This window comes from Saccostrea cucullata, unplaced genomic scaffold (genome assembly GCF_032062105.1).
Source record: "Saccostrea cucullata isolate Sc308-1 unplaced genomic scaffold, CSIRO_AGI_Scuc_v1 ctg1016, whole genome shotgun sequence".
NCBI lineage: Eukaryota > Metazoa > Mollusca > Bivalvia > Ostreida > Ostreidae > Saccostrea > Saccostrea cuccullata.
The window spans coordinates 22278-43796 of record NW_026926521.1 but is presented as its reverse complement, the minus strand read 5'-3'; the positions used below and the strand labels follow the sequence as shown (position 1 = coordinate 43796).

General features: G+C 33.9%; 3 protein-coding genes across 3 annotated transcripts; 2 read left to right on the top strand and 1 right to left on the bottom strand.

Moving 5' to 3' along the window:
• The first annotated feature begins 272 nt into the window (after positions 1-272).
• LOC134271927 (whirlin-like) lies at positions 273-5108 on the top strand. Its single transcript, XM_062754159.1, has 3 exons — positions 273-540; positions 4412-4561; positions 4902-5108. Exons 1-3 carry the CDS (start codon positions 448-450, stop codon positions 5106-5108), a joined length of 450 nt encoding a protein of 149 aa, XP_062610143.1. The 5' UTR covers positions 273-447.
• A 174-nt stretch (positions 5109-5282) lies between these two features.
• LOC134271938 (EF-hand domain-containing protein 1-like) lies at positions 5283-9685 on the bottom strand. Its single transcript, XM_062754170.1, has 11 exons — positions 9529-9685; positions 9005-9226; positions 8657-8807; positions 8377-8513; positions 7964-8191; positions 7381-7722; positions 7043-7183; positions 6615-6909; positions 6318-6408; positions 6010-6202; positions 5283-5699 (listed from the first exon to the last, which is right to left on the bottom strand). The coding sequence occupies exons 1-11, from the start codon at positions 9574-9576 to the stop codon at positions 5622-5624; spliced, it is 1926 nt and encodes a 641-aa protein (XP_062610154.1). The 5' UTR covers positions 9577-9685; the 3' UTR covers positions 5283-5621.
• A 42-nt stretch (positions 9686-9727) lies between these two features.
• LOC134271941 (gamma-1-syntrophin-like) lies at positions 9728-21387 on the top strand. The gene is made up of 14 exons (XM_062754172.1): positions 9728-9827; positions 11195-11338; positions 11767-11925; positions 12142-12265; positions 12699-12727; positions 12993-13105; positions 13554-13683; positions 13854-13892; positions 13983-14099; positions 14266-14337; positions 14657-14809; positions 18513-18605; positions 18859-18972; positions 19316-21387. The coding sequence occupies exons 1-14, from the start codon at positions 9819-9821 to the stop codon at positions 19415-19417; spliced, it is 1398 nt and encodes a 465-aa protein (XP_062610156.1). The 5' UTR covers positions 9728-9818; the 3' UTR covers positions 19418-21387.
• The last annotated feature ends 132 nt before the right edge of the window (positions 21388-21519 follow it).

Below are 21519 nucleotides of genomic sequence, written 5' to 3'. Positions count from 1 at the left end.
AAGATTTTTCCCACAAAACTGGTGGGTCCGCATCAATTGGGGGGATGTTTCCACATCAACTTAAAATAGCGAGATATTCATTTATTCTTAGCATATTATGAGGGATCTGTCTTCTTGCCATTTTTTCATTTCTTTTACTCAAAAATTAATTTACATTTCAAAATCCGTTTTTTTTTGGGGGGGGGGGGGGTGTCTCTCTCAACCTCCTTCCTTTTCACTTTTTAGATCCGCGCATGTGATACATATACTAGTCTTTCAAATACTTATCTCAAAAATTTACAATTAGTTTATATTGTTTAACAAATATTATCCTTTAAAGTAATCGTTTGTGGCACTGGATACTGCAAATCATTGATTTTATTCTTGTATACCTGGAAATTGTTACCACGGTAACTATGTAAGCTTACTACCTAGTAGAGGTTGATCAATAGCCTTACACATGTACCAATGGATGGATGTCTGGATATCACGCCTATCAAGATCCCGCGCCCTTCTTACCTCTCCTACGTGGATTTAGCTGTCATTGAAGCAAAAGAAAAGGTGGGTTAATGAAAGGTTCTAGTAGGGGTTTATTGGGGGGGGGGGATTTTACTATACGAACTGATGGTTTTGAATTTGTCGTGAAGAATTGCAATGATTTTTTAAATTAATAAAAAAATAAGGACATTTGTAAAGTTAACGTATAGGATGCTCAATATATTAAGATTTTTTTGGTTTAGTAAAATAAGTAAAGTGAATGGTGAGTATGATGTACCCATCTAATAAGCGGAGAGGGCGGTATGGGTTAATCTTTCCATTCAGTAAATTTTTATTTAGCAAGTATGGAAGCCCATTGAGCGCATTTCATCATCAGTCCTTTACACCCTGTTGTGTGGAGGGCAGCAGCAGACTTCCCCCACTCTTGTCTATTCTTCGCCATTCTCGTCAATGGTCCCTAGGTCTGGTGCATAGCTTTCATCTCACTTTCAATGTCCTTCGCCTTGATGTTCTAGGCCTCCCTCTCTTTCTTTTGCTCTTTGGGGGTCCGATGCAGTGATGTCATTGTTGACTGGGGATCTTTTCCATCTCCATCAGCGTTTGGTAATGATGGTACCCATGTCCTCTTGTTTGCGCCTTCTCAGCGGGTCTACATTTGTAATCTTCCCAGGCCAGAAAATCCTGTGTATTCTGCGGAGACAGGCGATGTGGAAGGATCGTAAAGATCTGTCTCTCTTATTCTCCAGCATTCCGATCCATACAGGAGAGTTGATATAACAAAGCTCTGGTAGGACTTCATCTTGGTGCTGAACTGTACAGATCTCAAAATCTTACTCATTTCTCTAAATACGCTTATGGCTTTGCCTATAGTCAGCTGTACTTTATGTGGATACCCTCCTCTGGTTTAATGATGCTACTCAGGTAAATAAAGTCTGTCTGGCATAGTTTTCCACCGTTGACCATAACAGGAGTAGGCAATTCCACATTAGCTTCGCGTTAGTTCGCTGAAGTTGTGCGTTATAACGCAAAATATTCGCGTAAAAATGCGAAGGTTACGCGTTAAAACGCAAACATTTCGCGTTTATTTCGCGAAAGTTAAGTGTTGTAGTTGTAAAGAGAAAAACATCTTTTTGCGAAAGTTGCGCGTTTCAAGCGAAATTTTAGCGTATTTTTGCGAAAGTTTTGCGTTTATAAATAAGCAGAAGTTCTGCGCATTTTTGCAAAGGTTTCGCTTTTATTCAAGGAAGTTTCTCGATCCTTATAACGTGAAAGTTTTGCGTTTATTTGAGAAAGAAAATTTGCCTTATTAGCGAACATAACTCGCATTTATTCGCAAAAGTTCCGCTTCATAACGCAAAAATGGAAAAGTTACGCAACTTTCGTGTATATTCGCGAAACTTTTAAACTTTTTTAATGTTTGCACCCACTCTTTCACCCCGGTTCTTTTCATAATTTAAATCCGTTCTTTATACTTAGAATTGAATGCTTGTTTTAAGAGTTTTGTGATTTACAATTTTTTATCTCTATAGCGTTACGTGGCTTGGATGAGGGCGCGCTATGCGCAACGGAGGCATATGTAAACACACTTTTAGCCCATATTTTTTATGACTCTCTTTTTTGATTAAATGGCTCTATTTCTTAATTGAGTGATTGTTTTTTCCCCCAGAAGCATGGCTAGGGCCCGTAATTAGGTGAACATTTACTCAAATTACACTGATGGCCTAACGGTCAATCATTTAACACTGCCCTTTCAAAAATGTAAGGTTGAAATCCGCGTTCAATAGAGTAGAACCATGCAACCGTATAGGTTACATGTAAGATTATTGACAGTACGCATTTTAATGAAACACAAACGAATATTATATATGCAAAGAGAAAATAAGAAAGTGCATTTTGGCTAACATTCAATGCAACGACAGGATATTTGAATAGGACAAAAATTATAAAAAGTAGAATTAAACTTAACTGAATGCATACAAGGGAAAGAGAGAGTGTATGTGTACTAGTATGTATGTATACATCAAAAGAAATATAGTTTTTAGACGTGTATTCTGCATGTGAATGATTTAGGGTATCAGTCGCTCACTAAAAATGGTACAACAAATTAATGATATCCAGATGGTCTTGTGATTCGGGAAGAAATTCTTTCTATTATGTGAAGTTATTGACCTTATCACTTTAAATTGCATTCATTTTTTCCATAATTAAACAAATCTGTAAAATACATTTTAAAATAAAAAGACCAAGAATAATGTATAGAAAATCCTTATTTTCTTTTTTGTCTTTGTTGTAAAATAAATTTTCCCCATTGATTTTATCGGAAATAAACTATAAAATATCAAAGTTTTATGCATATAGATAGCTTATTTCACATAAATAAATTAGACAGACAAACAAAAAAAAAAAAAAGAAAGAGAGAGTGAGAAAGTGGGGGAAAAGGGAATGTTTGGTAAGACTGAATGTAGGGAGGGAAGACGAGTAGGGGAGAAATTTGCCTCTCTTCTTTCTCTCCACTCTCTTCTGCTAAGAGAGTGGAACCTCTCCTTACATTCTCTGCTCTCTTCCTCCGAAGAGGGTGGAAATCTATCTCCACTCTGAACAACTCTCTGTATTGGTAGAGAGTGGGTAAAGAGAGGGGAAAAGAGTGTGGGTAGAGAGTTTAGGGAGAGAGAGAATGGAGAGAGTAGGGTGAAAGAGAGAGTTGGAGAGAGAGAGAGACAGAATGGTGAGAAAGAGACTGTAGAAAGAGAGAGAAAGTGTCTCTGGGGGGAGGGAGAGTGGAGTGTGGGGAGAGAGATTGGAGAGAGTGAGAGACAAGGGAGAGTGTGGGGTGAGTGTGGGGAGAGAGTGGAGGGGAAGATTGTGGAGAGTGGGGGGGAGAATGAGAGTGGAGGGGTAGAGAGTGAGAGTGGAGGGGGAGAATGGGAGAGGTAGAGAGTGGAGGGAGAGTTTGGGGAGAAAGAGAGAGTGGGGAGAGAGTGAGAGTGGAAGGAGAGTGTGTAGGGAGAGAGTAAGAGTGGAGGGAGAGAGTGGAGGGAGAGAGAGAGAGTGGAGGAAAGTTGAGAGGGATAGAGAAGTCTGTCTATCTGTATATTATGCTTTTGGATACCTATCTCTTAACTGCAACTCCTCATTTATCACTGGATGAGACTTTCACAGAATCTTTTTTTATGGTGCCTCGTTGCACCTCATTTATGTAAAGTGTATTTTACTTTTTTATCTGCAGCATATTTTGCGTCTCCTAGAGCAAAAAATGGACTTTGCAATTATAACCATAAGGGGAGGGGAGGGGGGCAGGGTATCATGTACTGACATATTTTCCAAAATGTACTTTTATCCTGAAATTTAATATCAATACTTGTTACAGAACGGTTTACTTAACTCAGAGAAAATAAACTTCTTTTTTTAAAATCTTTGACATGATAAATTTGTTATGAAGACACTTTAATAGAGGGGTAATACAGAAATATATGAGGTGTCAGCCAAGCACAATAAGCATTTTTCATGGACCTTGTATATTCAATATTACCCCTCTAAGTGTCTATATAAGTAATTTTATAACAAATACAGCTCCACAATTCACATCAGTCTACAAAGGTAAAGTCTACAAGTTTAAACTCTATATTCCATTGGGGCCTCTTATGTTGATGCACTCTTGCCTTTGAGCAAAAATGCAAGTGTAAAGTTGCTCTAAGGCAAAAAGTGCAATGTTTCGAAGGCCAAGAGCAAAAGTGCAAAGTTGCAATGTAAAGCATAAAGATGCAAAGGCAAATGAACACATTTTCTTTTTAGAAAATTAATTACCGGTATCATTTTGTGAAATCAATGTCTACAACATTTTTAGTGTTTTTGTTTATATGATTGTATCCTTAGGTTAATTTGTTACAAAATTTATTTTGTAACAAGCACTGATATAAAAATTGTTTAATTTTAGGAGGAATCACTGTTGGCCAGTGCCAAAAAGAAATATGGAGACATTTCCCTGAATCTTGTCATGATTTACAAGACAAAGCCCACACTTGGTGTTGCTATAGAGGGTGGCCATAACACTCGTCAGCCAATTCCAAAAGTCATAAGTATTCAGGTATATAAAATTCACAAAATATTAAATAAGGATGTATTAAGAAAACATTATAAATATTTAACATGTTTTAAAGATTAATAAAAAGTCATGCATGTACAGGTACAATAAACCAATAGCATGTGCTCTAATATTTTCTCAAGGTTAAAGGTTTGCATCAATTGACAGTCACACAAAGACAATTTTTTTTCTGGCATTAGAAATTTTGTATGGATTTCAAAACAATTTCAAGCATTTGTAAATGGGTATACGTCTTGAGAATGGCATTATAAATAAGAGCAAATCCTGATTTTTTTTTAATACCCCCTGTTTGCAAGTTCTTAAACATAGTCTTTTCTTTTAGCATGGGGGATCAGCGTTTGAATCAGGAGGCCTGAAATGTGGACACACGATTTTAGAAGTGAATGGTCTGTCCTTGTTTAATGTGGACCACCGTGAGGCAGTTAGGATTATTGCAGATGCCTTCCAGGACCCTTCCACAAACTCTCTTTACCTTCTTGTTTCCATGGACTCAGTTGTTTCCAGACTCAAAGACAACATAGATCCTTAATTTTAATATTTTTTTCACATGGGATCTTATTTTTTATAGTGCAAAATCAGAAGATAAGCATTTCGAGGGAAATGTACCGGTAGAATAAATTTTATATTTGACAAGTCTAAATGCTTGTGTATTTTGATTGCTCTTTTGTTTTTGTCCCACTTGCTACATACAACTCAAGTCATGTTATTATTTTTCAATTTTTAATAATTTAATATTCACATCAATATTTTTACAATAATTTTATATGATGAGAGAAATATAGGTTTTGTCTCCCTTTTTTGGTGACTGTCATTTCAAAAACAATTAAATGATTAAAAAACAGTAAATGCTTCAACTTTCTGGTTCTTCCTTGGTGTAAGACAAGTGTACAGCACATTTTAAATCCTGATTTGTAAAATATCCTAACAGTATGTACATATAAACTGAAGATTGGTTTTGGGACAGAATCCATATCTGTATTGCAATGAAAAAAGATTCCATAGTCACATATCACAGTAAATAGTTTAATAAACAGATATTTCTTCATGAACTTTCTACAAATCTTCTGAAGTCCTCTAAGCTGATTTTTCCTTCAGGGTCAGATGTGCACTGCGCAATAAGCTAAAAAAAAAAAAAAGAGAGTAAAAGATCTTAGTTTTTAAAAGATGTGTCACAGTAAAAAAATTTAAAATAAATTCTTAGAAAATTATTTAAACATTTTTTATATTAATACTGTAAAATCACATATTTTCAAGGGGTCACATTTTCGTGGTTTGAGGAAAAATATTGGTTCATGGGGATTTCGTGGTTGAAGAATTGTTCAGTAGTAATATATGTAAAAAATGGCATTTCATGGTGGACATAAATTTGTGGGTCTCTTCATACCTTGAAAACCACGAAAATTAGTGATTTCACAATACTCAATACTTACAGCTCCTATGACATCATCATCAACTGGTAATTGTAAACTACGACATAGATTTCTCATGTTGTCTGCATCAATAAACCCGCTACGGTCCTTGTTGTATCTGAGGAACATCTCATCAACACGCGTCTTGTCTGTGATGGCAATTTTCTTCAACTGAGCTCTTACTTGTTTCACTAGGATATCAAGATCTCCTGGGCTGTGAAACACAAAATCAAGCCATATTTTAACTCTCAATATTTCAGATACAGGGGATTTTTTTCAAATCAATTTTAAAAGTGTGAATATTCAGTAATGCATTTTTCTAAACATACCTTCTCCTGACTTTCATTGGTCCTCCTTTGATCATTTCTTTCTGAGCTCTGGATTGACCCAGATAATCCCTTAGGGTTTGGATGGTAGTCTCTGCAAAAAACATATAATTGAACATAATTATATTTTATACAGATTCCAGACTGTAAAATTAAAAATTTTAATTTAAAAATAATGTGATAGCCATAATTGTTTTTGCTTGGAAAAGAAGTTGTAGAACAGGATATATTTTTTAAAAAATTATTTTTCATTGATTTAGTAGTTATTTGCATTGTTTTAATAGCTATATGCATTGTTACCTGGGAATTGAGATTTGTGGTCCTCCATGTATTTCAGTACATATTCATCAGCTCCTGTGATGACAAAGCGGTGTTTGAAAATGTCGATTACAGCACCAATGTAAAAGTCCTGAGGACCATAGAATGTGGGCTGATCAGGGGCAGAACTGGGCTTAGCCACTCTGGTTCTTTCCAGGAATTTTCCTCCAATGATTCCAGAGTTCCTGACTGGGGGCTCGTAAATTGTCATCATGTCATCGGCCAATCTGTAGGAAATGATGAATCTTCTACCATTGTCCTCAGGTCTGACTGAATCCTACAAAACAACCACATATTGTTTAGCCATCTACTGTCATTTTATAGTGGCAGGAGGAAATGTCAATATCAAAAAGAAGACTGGGTCAATGCCTATTTGAGTAGAAAATAGAAAAGTTTAAAAGAGAACATACCATGACTGCTTCAAATCTGAGCACTTTGTGGTCGTTCTCTAACATCTTGATGAAGTCCTTCTTGGGCGGCTGTGGTATCAGTGACAAGCAGGACTGCAGGGAGTCTTCCAGAGAACCAAAGTGATTGTATGGGGGAATTTCCTGTAGAGGATTAAAAGTTAATCCAATTAAAATTAATTATCAAATGAACTTATATGTATGAAGGATCCTCTCAAGAACTGTATGGAATTAATTAAGTAAAACTACACAACACATTTAAGCATTTTCAATGTTGTTGCACATATAATTTTTTTTTTCTCTAGAAAGAGTACAATTTTGATATGCAAGCATAAACTTACCATTTTGGGCAAATCCTTTAATTTCTCTTTGACATCTAGAGAATTGAATTCTGTCTGTCCAAAGTGATGGTAGTAGAAGGCTTTTGTAAAGTTATCACAATCATAAATGAGGAATTTTCGCCCATAGATAGGAACAGTTGCTCCTATTTTGAAGTCTTTAGGTGTGTAATATGCTTTGATTTCATTATCTGATAACTCCATCACTACTGCAGGGAAGGAGGACTCCACTTCGTATCTATTTTTGGGAACCTTGTGTCTTCCGATGAGTACGGGGAATGGATCTCTTCCGTCATTGGCTGTGTGGACTTCACGGACCTCCAAAGTATCATCCACCAAATAATACTGAAAAAAGATAAAAAAAAATTACAATTCAAATGTTTTCACTAAAAAATGCAGCATAATTGATGCAAGGATGGAACGTTGATGGAAATGAAAATTTTTATATGCATTTCAGTTATTTAAAAATAATATTAATATTTTCAAAATTACTCAATGATAAATTCCACTGGCATATATTTTCAATAATCTACAGGTACTAAATGATAAAGTTGTTAAAAAAAATTATCATTAATATTAAACTTACATGAATGACATATGGACGCATTTCTCCGAACATGTTATCTCTGTCATCCCACACACAATAGAATCGTAGCACTTTTCGGTCCATTTCCAGGAACTGCTTTGTCTTATCAAAGGCAGAGGGAGTTTGGTAGGTTCTGAGGGCTGCAGCATCCTTCCTCTTCTCAATGTAGGGGTCTGATGGCATATCCTCTGAGGGGTTTACAACCAATCCTTCACTCTCAAGGAAATTCTGTAAATTAAAAGTGAATATTTTTTGAATTTCTTAAAGCAAGTATGTCTATATATATATATATATATTGCAGAAAATTAAGTACATCTATTATTCTGCTATGTAGAGGAAACAATAATCAAAATTGTCATGAAATAAAAACGTTTTTTGTAAAACTCATGATGAAAATAAAAGAGGATGCATACCTGTGTAAATTGGTCACAATTCACAATGTGGAAAACCTTTCCATAGAAGGTGGCATTGGTGCCGTTATTCAGATCCTTCCAGTGCCAATTGTCTCCCTGGTCATTCTTTGGAAGTCTCTGTCTCTTGATAAGTTTTCCTGAATAGAAGTATTGAAATGTACTTATTTAAAGCCCCAATTTTAATACTATGAAAATTTTGATAAAATAAACTTTAAGAAGAGCTTTGGCATTTATAAAACTTTTAATTTTTAAAGTATGAGCAAGAATAAATCAAATCTACCTTGTGGCATCCCACTGTTTTCAACATGAGGTTCGACAACAGAGATGCTGTCATCTTCCAGATAATAATAAATATCTACTGGTCTAACTCTGTAATATTCTGCTGGGGATTCATGTACAGTTTGCTTAAAGTAAGCATTAAATCTCAGAACCTGTGGTAAAAAAAGAAAAAAAAATCCAGTTGAACATATGCACATGCAAAAATCTCTTTGTCCTTCAGATGCGCCACTGGTGCAACAAAGACTATAGGTAGACCATAGGTACCGTACACGTAAAAATGATTTAAAATAATCAATCAACAAGTTTCATAATAAAAACATAAATCATGTTGATATTAGATCTACATTACCTTTTTGTCCCATGCTTTATGTGCTGGAACAAAGTCCTCTGGAGGAGCTTGCTTGGCCTGTCCATAAGTAAGAGTTGGATTGAAGTTGGCTAATTCATCAAGTTCTTGATCACTCAGTTGGTTGTACATGATGGGTTGACCACCAATACCTGAGGTAGGCAGTGTGGGGATGGAATAACCATTTTTGTAGTTCAAGGAATGGCTCCTATGATACTTGTTTTGCTGTAAGTATTTCATAGAATTTTTATTTTATATTTCCACTGTTGAATAGTTCAGAAATTTTAGTGAAATGTGTAATTACTGAAATTAGGCTATATAAAAACGATAAAACTTGCGCATTATGTGCACATTATGTCTTTTATATTAGCACCAATAAAGAAAAATATTGTTAAGTTGATATTGACTATGACTGCAATGCAGATTGATGCCTACTAAAATACATATGCTGCAGAACAATGTTATCTTTGCATTAAAATTTTATTATGATTTTACAAATAAAACCACAAATTTCTAAAGTTACTTACAGTTGGGTCCCTGAAGGAATTCCCTGGAAGAAACGGCAGACCCTCCATTGTGTGTTTCTATCCCTTCAGTTTATCTGTCGTGTGTATCCCAACAACACAGTCACCCATACAATAGTTACAATGTGGTTGCTAACCAAACAGAACCAACGCGTGAAATCCCGAGATCTCTACATAAAGTCTAAATTTACCTTCAAAATAGAAGAGTTCCAATTTGTAAAATTTTTATCGACTCGATTTATTGATTAAATTTAGACATTGTTTAAATAAATTAATGAAGGGATTGCAACATAATGAACGAAGTAAGTATAGCTGAATGTAATATGTATATGATCGGTGTGAAAAACAAAAAAAGAAATAATTTAAAAGTATGCAATAAATCAGCTCGAATTTCCTCATAAATAAATATTTTTCTCATAAAGTACTTCATTTTATTCCTTCTCTTCTAAAGATCCAAGGATGTAGACAAAAAATGTGGTACTTTATTCTCAGAGAAGTTTTTAAACTTATCTATATAGCGGTAATTTTGTGGGCATTTTTTTTTTGGTTTGTTTATTTTTATCCCCTCTGGCCTCAAATATGGTCTAGACAGGTCTGATACATTTAGAAAGACTACATTTTAAATGTACTGTAGCACCACTGTTTAATTGGATTACTTCTAAGCATGAAGCAGGTCTAAAGCACCCCTGTCTAAATTCTAATTCATATTTTTAGCCCCTATACGTACATTCTTATTGAACATGTTGAATGGGTAATTCAATTATTCATAAGTCAAATTTTTATGAAGTGATAGATTTTAACTTTGAAGGGTTACATGTGTATAAAAACAGGCTTTAACATCATAAACTGAGAACAAACCTAAGTCAAACTTTCAAACCAATATACCATTTGAAATGATTTTGATAATGTAACAAAATTTTTATTACATGTATATGTTATTTAACCATAGATAGTTTTCGATGGACCTAAATTTAGCAAAAGTTACCTCCCATTGGCCGCCAAACTGGAGGTCCAAATGTTTATATTCCTTCATTGTTCAACCAATTTTAAATTTTTATATTTGCTATTTTGAATTAGGAATAATTATTTTTCTGAAGTATGTAAATTTTTGGAAGCCTCCTTTATTAAAAAAAAATTATTTAATAAAGATTTTCCACCAAATATTTCTGCTATATTTTCTTAAACTTGGTAAGACAAAGAGGAAAACTCACCGAGTCGACCCCCAATATGGCGACCAACAGGAGGTAACTTTTGCTAAATTTAGGTCCATCAAAAACTATCTATTCTCAAAACTAAAGTACCAAATACATGCATCAAGAAAGAAATCTCTGTAATCATTATAAATGTTAATATATATATCTTTTTTATTTATTGTACAACATTTCTGCCATGTATACTTTTCATACAATAAAAGTAAACTTAGGCCCCTCCCCCTTTCTTTGTTATTCACTCAATATGATGCTCAGTAAATCATTGCCCATTTTTGTCTCTGAGCAAATTGAATCTTTTGTACAAATTTCAAATTCAAAGACAAAAAGTAAGATATACCCCCCTCCCCCCCCCAAAAAAAAATTTTTAAAAGCCAAAAATTTCACATTAAACAATTTAAAAGTGAATTTTTAATCTGCATTAAAATGAAACTCTTCTAAATATATGATTTATTTTCCAGGAGAAGACTGGTTTAGTAACCATCCTTGACTCCATAGGAAAACCCAGAACAGCCAAGCTTGTCTTAACAACGGACACACTGAGTGTTCTGAGGGAGGAAATCGTGTCAACTGACAGCAATGGGAACGATGAGATGCTTAACCAGGTAAATGTACAGAACACTACAGTGACAAATACACAAAGACAGTTTTCTATTTCTTTAATTGTTATGAGGTAATTTATGTGGAGTTCCTAACACTATTTGGCCATTAGCACCACTTGTATATCATTATAATAATTCCAAAGCATTTTCATATTTACTCCTACATATATCAAATTACAATTTTAAGTCTATAATACCATAGATGCTTTCATATAAATCAATTTACTTTTAGCTGCATGGTTGTTTTGTTCAGATTATTTTGGAGAAATTTGCCATTGATCTGCTTTTAAGTCAGCATAGGTAGTGTTTCTAGAACTTGCTTTTAAGTCAAACATTGAGTTTTGGACCAAGAGTTAACTCCCCAAATCCAGCTGATATCAAGTTTATATGGACGCTTATTTCAATGTACTGAATGATGAGAATTTCAACAGGTTCGTGAGGTGTGTCTGGTGAGAGATGACTCCGGGGGGCTAGGACTCGGTCTTAAGGGGGGTGCAGATTGTGGCCTTCCTGTATTCATATCAAAAATGCCCCCCAATCTTCCAGCATCAAATTCTGGCAAACTACTGATTGGAGATGCTATTCTAAAGGTAGGCTTTTAATTAGCTACAAGAAATTGCTTTTCATTGTCAGGAATAAACAATCTTTGCAGATTTGAATACTGTATCTGGATTCATGATTACTGTCTTCAGTGTGTATTTACATGTACCAACTAAAAATACATAGGAACAATTGCTTTGGTTTGTTTCCCAGTGTCTTGAATTCATTAAAGATTTTAATCCATAATGGATTATCTAATGTTTTAGATAAATGACATAGAATGTGATAAAATGGAACATGATGCAGTCATTGAGACACTGAAATTAGCAGGACAGACTGTTATCTTGACAGTCAGATACTTTAAACCAGCTGCACTTTTCCTGAAAAGGGGTAAGTATTATAATTTTTTCCTGAGACAAGGTCTTCAACAATAATATATTGTCTATAGGAAATTGAAGAAAAAAAATCAATATTTGCAGACCACACTGTATACTGTAAATCACTTTTTATTCGCGAGAACTTCATTTGCGCATAATTACGTGAGACAGTGTGCTCGCGAAAATTTAATTCTCGCGTATAATAGTATTCCTTAAGATTATATAGAGCAATAACCACAATTCGTGAAAATTTTGTTTCGCTAATCAAGAGTCAAGGACTATCTCGTGAAAATATGGTGTCGCGAAAATTTAGTGATCTACAGTATTACATTTTTTGCAGCATGTACATGTGTATGCTTGTTAATTTTGAAACTTACCGTGGTATGAAATTTTAATTTATTATTGCATGTGTATAGATATGATTATCATTTTTCTTTCATTTTTAGAGTCACAGAGCAGTGCAAGTTCTCCAGGAGTAAGTATCAAACATATAGAATTTAGAAAAATTTTAAAGTTTTTTTGCTGTATGGACTCTTATGAATGAATACTAATGTATGCATAACAGGCTATAAGGCATGTATTAATTAATTCTCTCTAAAAAAAAAAAAAAAACATGAATGATTGCCCAAAAACCTGTAAGTTTTCTTTTTTTACATATGCAAAAGGTAAAAATTATATCAGATTGTCTTTTATATTGTAAGTTAAGAATTCACTTTCTCATTTGTGTTCTTTGTATAAAGAGTTCCCAGTCTCCGTCCATCCCTGACCTCGAGCGACAGTGGGTGGTCTATGTTACTATCCCCTTACTGTTTGCCTACCTGTCCAGATTCATCCCCGGAACAGACAAACTCAGGTGAGATGAAGTACTGTATTCAGGTCACTGGGATGTCTTTGATGAAATAATTCTGAATACAATACTGAATGTTAACGAGAGATATTTATAAACACTGCCCCCCTCCCCCAAATAATTGGAATTTTTTAAAGTCGAAAGTGCATAACTCTGTCAGAAATGGCCTGATCGTACCCATAACAAAACTTGACCTAGATATTTTTATAATAAATCTGTATACCACATTTTATTTCAATATGTGCAACCTCTGCAAAGAATTTTTCATGAGAATATCTAGGTCAAGTTTTATTTTGGGTACGATCAGGCTATTTTGACCAGAGTTGTGCCCCTTAGACTTCCAATTATTTGGAGGAGGGGGCATAAGTGTTTTATTATACCTGTAAATTGCTTTGATATAGAATATGTTTGGTTGTATTTGACTGTACACTGTAATATATGTTGAATCTTTCAGAACAAATGCCTTTGAGGTGGTTGGTGTGAACTCTGCTTCAACAGGAGTTGTACAATGTGAAGACAGTAGATCATTGGCTGATTGGATAAGAGCAATAACCAATAATATTTCAGCATTGCTCACTCATATGGTATGACAATATTGTGTATTTGCTACTGTAATGTTGATATGTGAATTATAAATTACTGTTCATTCAGATGCTTTGAGCGGTGTGTTGAATTTTAGCTTGTGTTGTATGATACAGTGCTGGTTTTCACTGTGTCAGATGAAAAATATATGAATTGAACATTTTCATTTCAGATAAAAATGAGCAACAGACTGTTGATCCCAGAAGATCAAGTAAGTTGTGCTAACATCAGTCACAATTTCTTTTAAAACGTGTAATCTATCTTACAGAATATGTATTGAAAAATATTTATTTTTTACCAGGTTGTTCACATGACATGGACCCAAGAAAGAGTCTCTCCCATGCGGCACTTTCAAGCCTGGAAACCAAAATTTCTATGTCTAAAAGGAGCTGAAATTTGCTTGTTTGATGTTCCACCAGTAAGTCCTTTCAATATATTTTATAGTTTCTGATATTGCATATGATATTCATCATTGAATACTCTATTAATATGAATTTTTTTATGATTGGGAGTTGTTACCTATAGCACAAAGATACAGCTCTTCTGTAAAAGATGTAAATTGAATTCTTTTTTGTTATTTTTAGATGCAGACAAGAGACTGGGTTCGCTGTGACACTGTGTTCAAAGTTTATGAGTGCATGTTTAAGGTTCTCAAGGTATTTAAGTTGAAGAAAGTAAATTTTCTTCAGTTAGTTTATATTTTAAAAACTTATATTTATGCGTGTTTTATAGTGTGCAAGTAATTTCACAAACCATGGATTCTTGAAAAAGGCTTTGATTGAGGCCAAAACAGTCAAATCTTTTCAAACTTGATGGAGCAAAGAAAAATTTCAAAATATTTGAAATTTTTGATACATATCCATGATAAAGAAGCTGCAATGTACCTGTGTTGAAGATACCAGAATTAAACTGTTTAGGTGAATGGTATTCTTTTTACAGCTGTGTTTACATAAAAAATAATGTATCTTTTGTCAGGATGTTGAACTTCTGGATGATCGCCAGCATTGTTGCACCATACACTGTGGGACAGGTGAAAAGTTCTACCTGAGTACCGAGAGCCGCTCTGATCTCCTCCAACTGGAGAAAGCCTGGTACAAAACCAACCACACCAGTATAACAAGCATGAAGGTAAGCACAACCACACCAGTATAACAAGCATGAAGGTATAATAACCATACCAGTATAACAAGCATGAAGGTAAGCACAACCACACCAGTATAACAAGCATGAAGGTAAGCACAACCACACCAGTATAACAAGCATGAAGGTTAAGCACAACCACACCAGTATAACAAGCATGAAGGTAAGCACAACCATACCAGTATAACAAGCATGAAGGTAAGCACAACCACACCAGTATAACAAGCATGAAGGTATAATAACCATACCAGTATAACAAGCATGAAGGTAAGCACAACCACACCAGTATAACAAGCATGAAGGTAAGAACAACCACACCAGTATAACAAGCATGAAGGTAATATAACCACACTAGTATAACAAGCATGAAGGTAAGCACAACCACACCAGTATAACAAGCATGAAGGTAAGCACAACCACACCAGTATAACAAGCATAAAGGTAAGCACAACCACACCAGTATAACAAGCATGAAGGTAAGCACAACCAAACCAGTATAACAAGCATGAAGGTATAATAACCACACCAGTATAACAAGCATGAAGGTAATACAACCACACCAGTATAACAAGCATAAAGGCAAATAACTACACCTCTGTATAACAAGCATGAAGGGAAAAACAACTACACCAGTATAACAAGCATGAAGGGAAAAACAACTACACCAGTATAACAAGCATTAGGGCTGTGCAATATTACCGGTATATCGGTATATTGCGGTATTATCCATCACGATAATATATCGCGATATGAAAGTCAGATACCGGTATTTCACGATATTTATAAAATATATAAAAAACTCCTGTATTGTAGAAACTGCTGAAATAATACTTGTAACTTCCCCAGGCCTTTTCAATCTAGTAAAAAAAAAATACTTCGTCAGCTTTCAGAGGCAGATAGAGAGAAAAGAGAGAGAGGGGGGGAAGCTTTTCATTCACTGTCAATTTTAAATTTCTTACTTTAAAATAAAATAAATAATTAATAAAAAGACTTTTAAATAAAATTATTAAAAAGGAAAATACATAAAACATTTCTACAGGGTGTTTACCATGTGTACTGTGGTTCTCAAAATCTCATGGAATCTACACGATCGACGATGAATGTTAAGTTCAAGATACATATTACAAGTAAATGGCCATCCATGTTTTCACTTGATACAGTGTTTTTTATTATTCTTTAACAAGTTTCATGCCATTTTAAACACCTTCATGCTATACCAGTAGCATGTATATTAAAACAATAGAAATAGGCCAATGCCGTTCCTGATCGTATGTCATAATGTGAAATTAGGTCGGGTCAGACTAAAACACCAAACGTCCGAAATTAGGTCACAATTTCTTTCTGGCTTTAATTTTATTTTGTGACCACATAAAATTTCTATATAGTATATATGTATTGTTTTAATCATTAAGTTCCATTTTATGTTATTTCAATAAAACACCCCCCCCCCCCCCCCCCCCCCCCCCCGAAAAAAAAGAAACGTATAAAGAATATACTATGCATAAACTTTTTTTTCAATTTGAAAATACATCAAATGAATACATTTTGTTTTAATTTTTTACCTGGTTTTCGATTAAAAGTTATTATAATTTTGTGTGCGATTAATGTCTTATCCCCCCCCCCCCTTTAAAATTTATAGATAAATTCAAATAGTCTTTGAAATTGACAGCATTTTAAACTTTCTGCACAAATTTATTAATGATAATTCATCTACAATATATCGCAGTATATTGCAATATTCAACATAAATATTGCAATATATCGCAATATGGTTTTCACTCGCAATACCCAACTCTAACAAGCATGAAGGTATAAAAACCACATCAGTATAACAAGCATGAAGGTAAAGAACCACACCAGTATAAAAAGCATGAAAGTAAACACAGCCAAACCAGTATAACAAGCATTAAAGTAATATAACCACACCAGTATAACAAGCATGAAGGTAAGCACAACCACACCAGCATAACTAGCATGAAGGTAAACACAGCCAATCTGGTATAACAAGCATGAAGGTAATATAACCACACCAGTATAACAAGCATGAAGGTAAGCACAACCACACCAGTATAACAAGCATGAAGGTAAGCACAACCACACCAGTATAACAAGCATGAAGGTAAGCACAACCACACCAGTATAACAAGCATGAAGGTAATATAACCTCACCAGTGTAACAAGCATAAATGTAAATATTTGCATATCCACTGCTCTCTTCCACTATGAACATGTAGCCCTCAACTGCGTTCATATGACTATAGACGCAACTGCCTCCACTATGAGTGCAAGTGCTCTATCTCACTCGTGTAGAACAAGCTCTACTACTTAATTACCGTGTTGAGAAGTATATATATGAAATGTTTCGTAAAAGGACTAAATATAAGTTTTTAATAATATTTTTTGGAAAAAAAGGAATTCAGAACAATTTGAAATTGCTGTTTGATATATTTAAAAATTTAATTTTGGTAAATGTATTTAATTGTAAAATAAAACTTTTTAAAAATTAAATAGAACTCCATATTTTTATTTTTTCGTATCATGCATACTTGTACAAAGAACGATAACTCTTCAAACTTGGGTAATAACATTCAGAAAAGAAAATTTCTTTAACTATAGTAGATCTATATCTATTTCAAGAAAAAATAAATAGAAAAAGTACCCAAAAAAAATCACAGAAAAGCATACTGGAGTAATAATAATAATAAAAGCATTCTCATCTTTATCATAGTGTTAAATTATTGATTTTTGTCAGAGGATTTCAATAACGTTGATTGATGACGTCACGACTGCATCAAAACAAAAATTAAGAGAATGTGATGACGGCGCTGCTTGTATCCAGATAACTGTGTTTGAGAGGGAAATACTTTATAAATTGTGATTTATTAGAGAAAAGGAGTATTGATCAGGTGTATTGATTTTAAAGCCATATGGTTTTCTTTACTGAAGACAGAAGAAGCTGCGTCCTTATGTAAGTCAGGATTTCCTCTGATATTCTTGTCAACATCAAAGAATGCAAATATAAGTAATAAACAACGATTATTTAGTGAACATGGCGTAATGAATAGTAATAGCTCTGCTGGCATATTTTCCATGATGCGCTAGCGCGCATCATGGAATATGCCAGCAGAGCAATTGCTATTCATAACGCCATGTTCACTAAATAACGTTGTTTATTTCTTAAATAACCACACCAGTATAACAATCATGAAGGTAAATAACCAGTACACTGTATAACAAGCATGAAGGTATATAACCACACCAGTATAACAAGCATGAAGGTAAGCACAACCACACCAGTATAACAAGCATGAAGGTAAGCACAACCACACCAGTATAACAAGCATGAAGGTAAGCACAACCACACCAGTATAACAAGCATGAAGGTAAACACAGCCACACCAGTATAACAAGCATAAAGGTAAACACAGCCACACCAGTATAACAAGCATAAAGGTAAACACAGCCACACCAGTATAACAAGCATGAAGGAAAGCACAACCACACCAGTATAACAAGTATGAAGGTAAATAACCACACCAGTATAACAAGCATGAAGGGAAAACAACACCAGTATAACTAGCATGAAGGTAAATAACCACACCAGTATAACAAGCATGAAGGTAAACACAATCACACCAGTATAACTAGCATATAAAAGAGATTTTTGTTACATGTTGATATTTCATTGTAGAGTAAAACCTTTGGTTGTACCTGGAGGGGACAGCTGTCTGGATTAACCCTGGATCTCGAGTCTGGATTTTCTCTGTATGACAACACTTTAAAGGTATGTATAAAGATGATTAATTCCCCAGAAAAAAACCCTAATAACCATGCCCCCCCCCTCCAAAGAAGGGAGGGCGTATTGCTTTGCTGCTGTCAGTCTATATGGGTGCCTGTTGGTCCACCATCAGTTTCCATTCATTTTCTGTGTAGAGGTTGCACATATTTAAATGAAATCCAATATTTTTTACAAACATCTCTTGATTTAGTGTCATGTGAAGCAAAGAAAAAAAGGCCATTTTTTTCTTTTTTCATAGAGCTACATGTGGACTTATAAATTCTCCCAACTCAAAGGTTCCTCAGATGATAACAGATCCAAACTGAGGCTGCACTTCCACAGCACGGAGAATTCCAACAATACAGAAACCAGGGTAAGGACAAAATCAGAACAATGTTCAATCACAGATTGTCATAATGAATAATTATTCTTTAAACCTAAATAATTTTTCAAAGTATTTTTTTTTAAGTAGATAATTTGAATCTTGTCTGACAACAAGCCACACATCTTAGAGACAGAGAAGCTTGAAACATATAAAACACACTGCATAATTTGATTGGTTAATTAATTTTGACACAGGTACAAAATAATTTTTTGAGAACTAGCCAAAAGGGCCGGAGTTTTGACTAACCTTTATCCCAACAGAAATGGGACAGAAGCATCATATTACATTATTATTCTATTTTATATTGACTGTTTGTTGGTTGTGTTTGTAGGAGATCCAGTGCTCCAGTCTCCACACCCTGCTTTACTGCATCCACGCCTTTCTGTCTGCTAAGCTGGCTTCAGTAGATCCCTTGTTTCTAGGGAGCCATTAAATCTACAGCAACATCGACAAAGAACCATACATTGTTTATGCAGCTATTTTGCTCTATTCATTTGCAGTGTACAAATAATGACGGAACTTTATTGTTATTTGGAGGTTTATCTACATTGTATTAACATTGGCCTCCTTTTCAGTTTAGGATTTTGTTTTGGTGCTTTTTTTTCTTTTCTGTATGTGACTGTACATGTATATTGTTTATAGATAAAAGTCCCTTTTCAAGAAATCTTGCATACCACAATAATGGCTTGTTATTTATTCAATATTTAGTTGTCTAGTCAGAATTGGCATTTTTCACATTTATTAATATATGCAGTGTTTATATATCATATTTATAAACAAGTATAATATTTAGCAGAAATTTACTGTTTGAAAGGTAGCACAGCATTGATTTAGGGCTTTTACATTGAATACATGTACATGTATTTAAATAGCTATGTACAACTCATTTAGTCATGTTGTTGATTTTACTAGAGATTCTTTCCAACAAAGGCACTAAAAAGAATATAAAACTAGATGTAATATATTTACACATTTTCTGAACTACAATTGTAACTTGAATATACATGTATTTGTGGGGAAAATGTATTAATATTTTATATGAATATACATGTATTTTACTTTTAATTTGTATGCTTATTATTTATTTTTATCTAAGATTTTTGTCTTAATCACATTCTAATATATTTTACTCAACTGCCAGTTGCTTCCATTTGTTTTCCTTTTTTTAGCCTTTGTGTTCATTTTTAATGAGATTAACTTCAAAATACTAGTTTTTGATTTGTATGTTTTACTAGTATTTTTGTCCTCTTTTATAATGTTTTAAACCTAGTGTCAATGATAGAGAAATCAGTCATTTAAGTTGATTTCAAAAGTGACAATGCACACACTACTTATACACAAAGCTTACAAGCATGCATGTGCTTCTGCAATACCTAAAATGTAGTCCTTTCTATAAGTAACAATTATAGATACCTATTTATATTTCTATAGTAGGAGAGGGGTGTTCATTTTATGACACTGCAATATAAATTGTGTCGTTCATATTGTATAGTCAATCAAGATTATGCAATTTATTTTAGACTTACATGTATGTTTTTTTAATTGTGTTTTCCATAAGGCTAGTTCCACAAAACTTTTTTCTGTATTTAATACCCCTGTATTGAGTTTGCCATAATTATAGTTTAATTCTTCAAAGGTTTATGATTTATATATGTGTCATATATAGATGCTACTTTCTTCAAAGGTTGTTGCATTTTGTGTCTTTATCCCATTGGTGCTACATGTCTTATGTTATTGAGTGGTTGCTAATAGTGATAATATTGGAGTATTTTATTTTTGTGGATTTCAATCATATTTTCCAAATTTAATTTTAATCTTTAGTGGAATTTTCCTCTGAATTCTCAGTTCCATATTTACTATTGATTTGTATTTTGAGATACAACATAAAACGTTATTGATGTCATAACTGGTAGGTTAGTAAAAATGTAGCTGGTTATATAATGGCTCTGAATACTGGTTTAGCTTCAAAAACAATAAAATTGCACAAATATCAAAGGTATGAAATTTAATTTACTGTTCTACAAAGTATTTTCTGTAGTTTATTTAGCTATATAGGAAATTGAAGAGGTTGCTTCAGCAGCTATAGTGTTAGTAGAGTGGTATATAGAGAACAAGCTTTGTTAAGTTTTTCATTGTCTTCCCACCGTTTTGCTATTGTTACTGTTATAGTAGATATAGTTATATTGTTACCAATGATGACAAATCTTTGATCCGCCCTGGAAATGTTGGATCTGCTAGTTCAAAATTTCATGCTTTAATTATCACATGCACAATCACTGAATTGGTATATAGAATTGTATAATTGTTGTTTTTACTGGTGTAAATGTGTGTAATTTTTGCAGGAATGTGTCGGTTTTGTTCAATAAAAAAATTATGATGTGATGTTCAGCAATCACAATTTTAGCAGATTAATTTGTGGCTAATCTTTCTTTAAGGTCAGACGAGACGTTCCTCAAAATCCATTTTGTATATCTTCGTAATGTATGAAAAATATTCAAAATTTTAATAACATTCTGATTTCTAAACCAGTTTGTA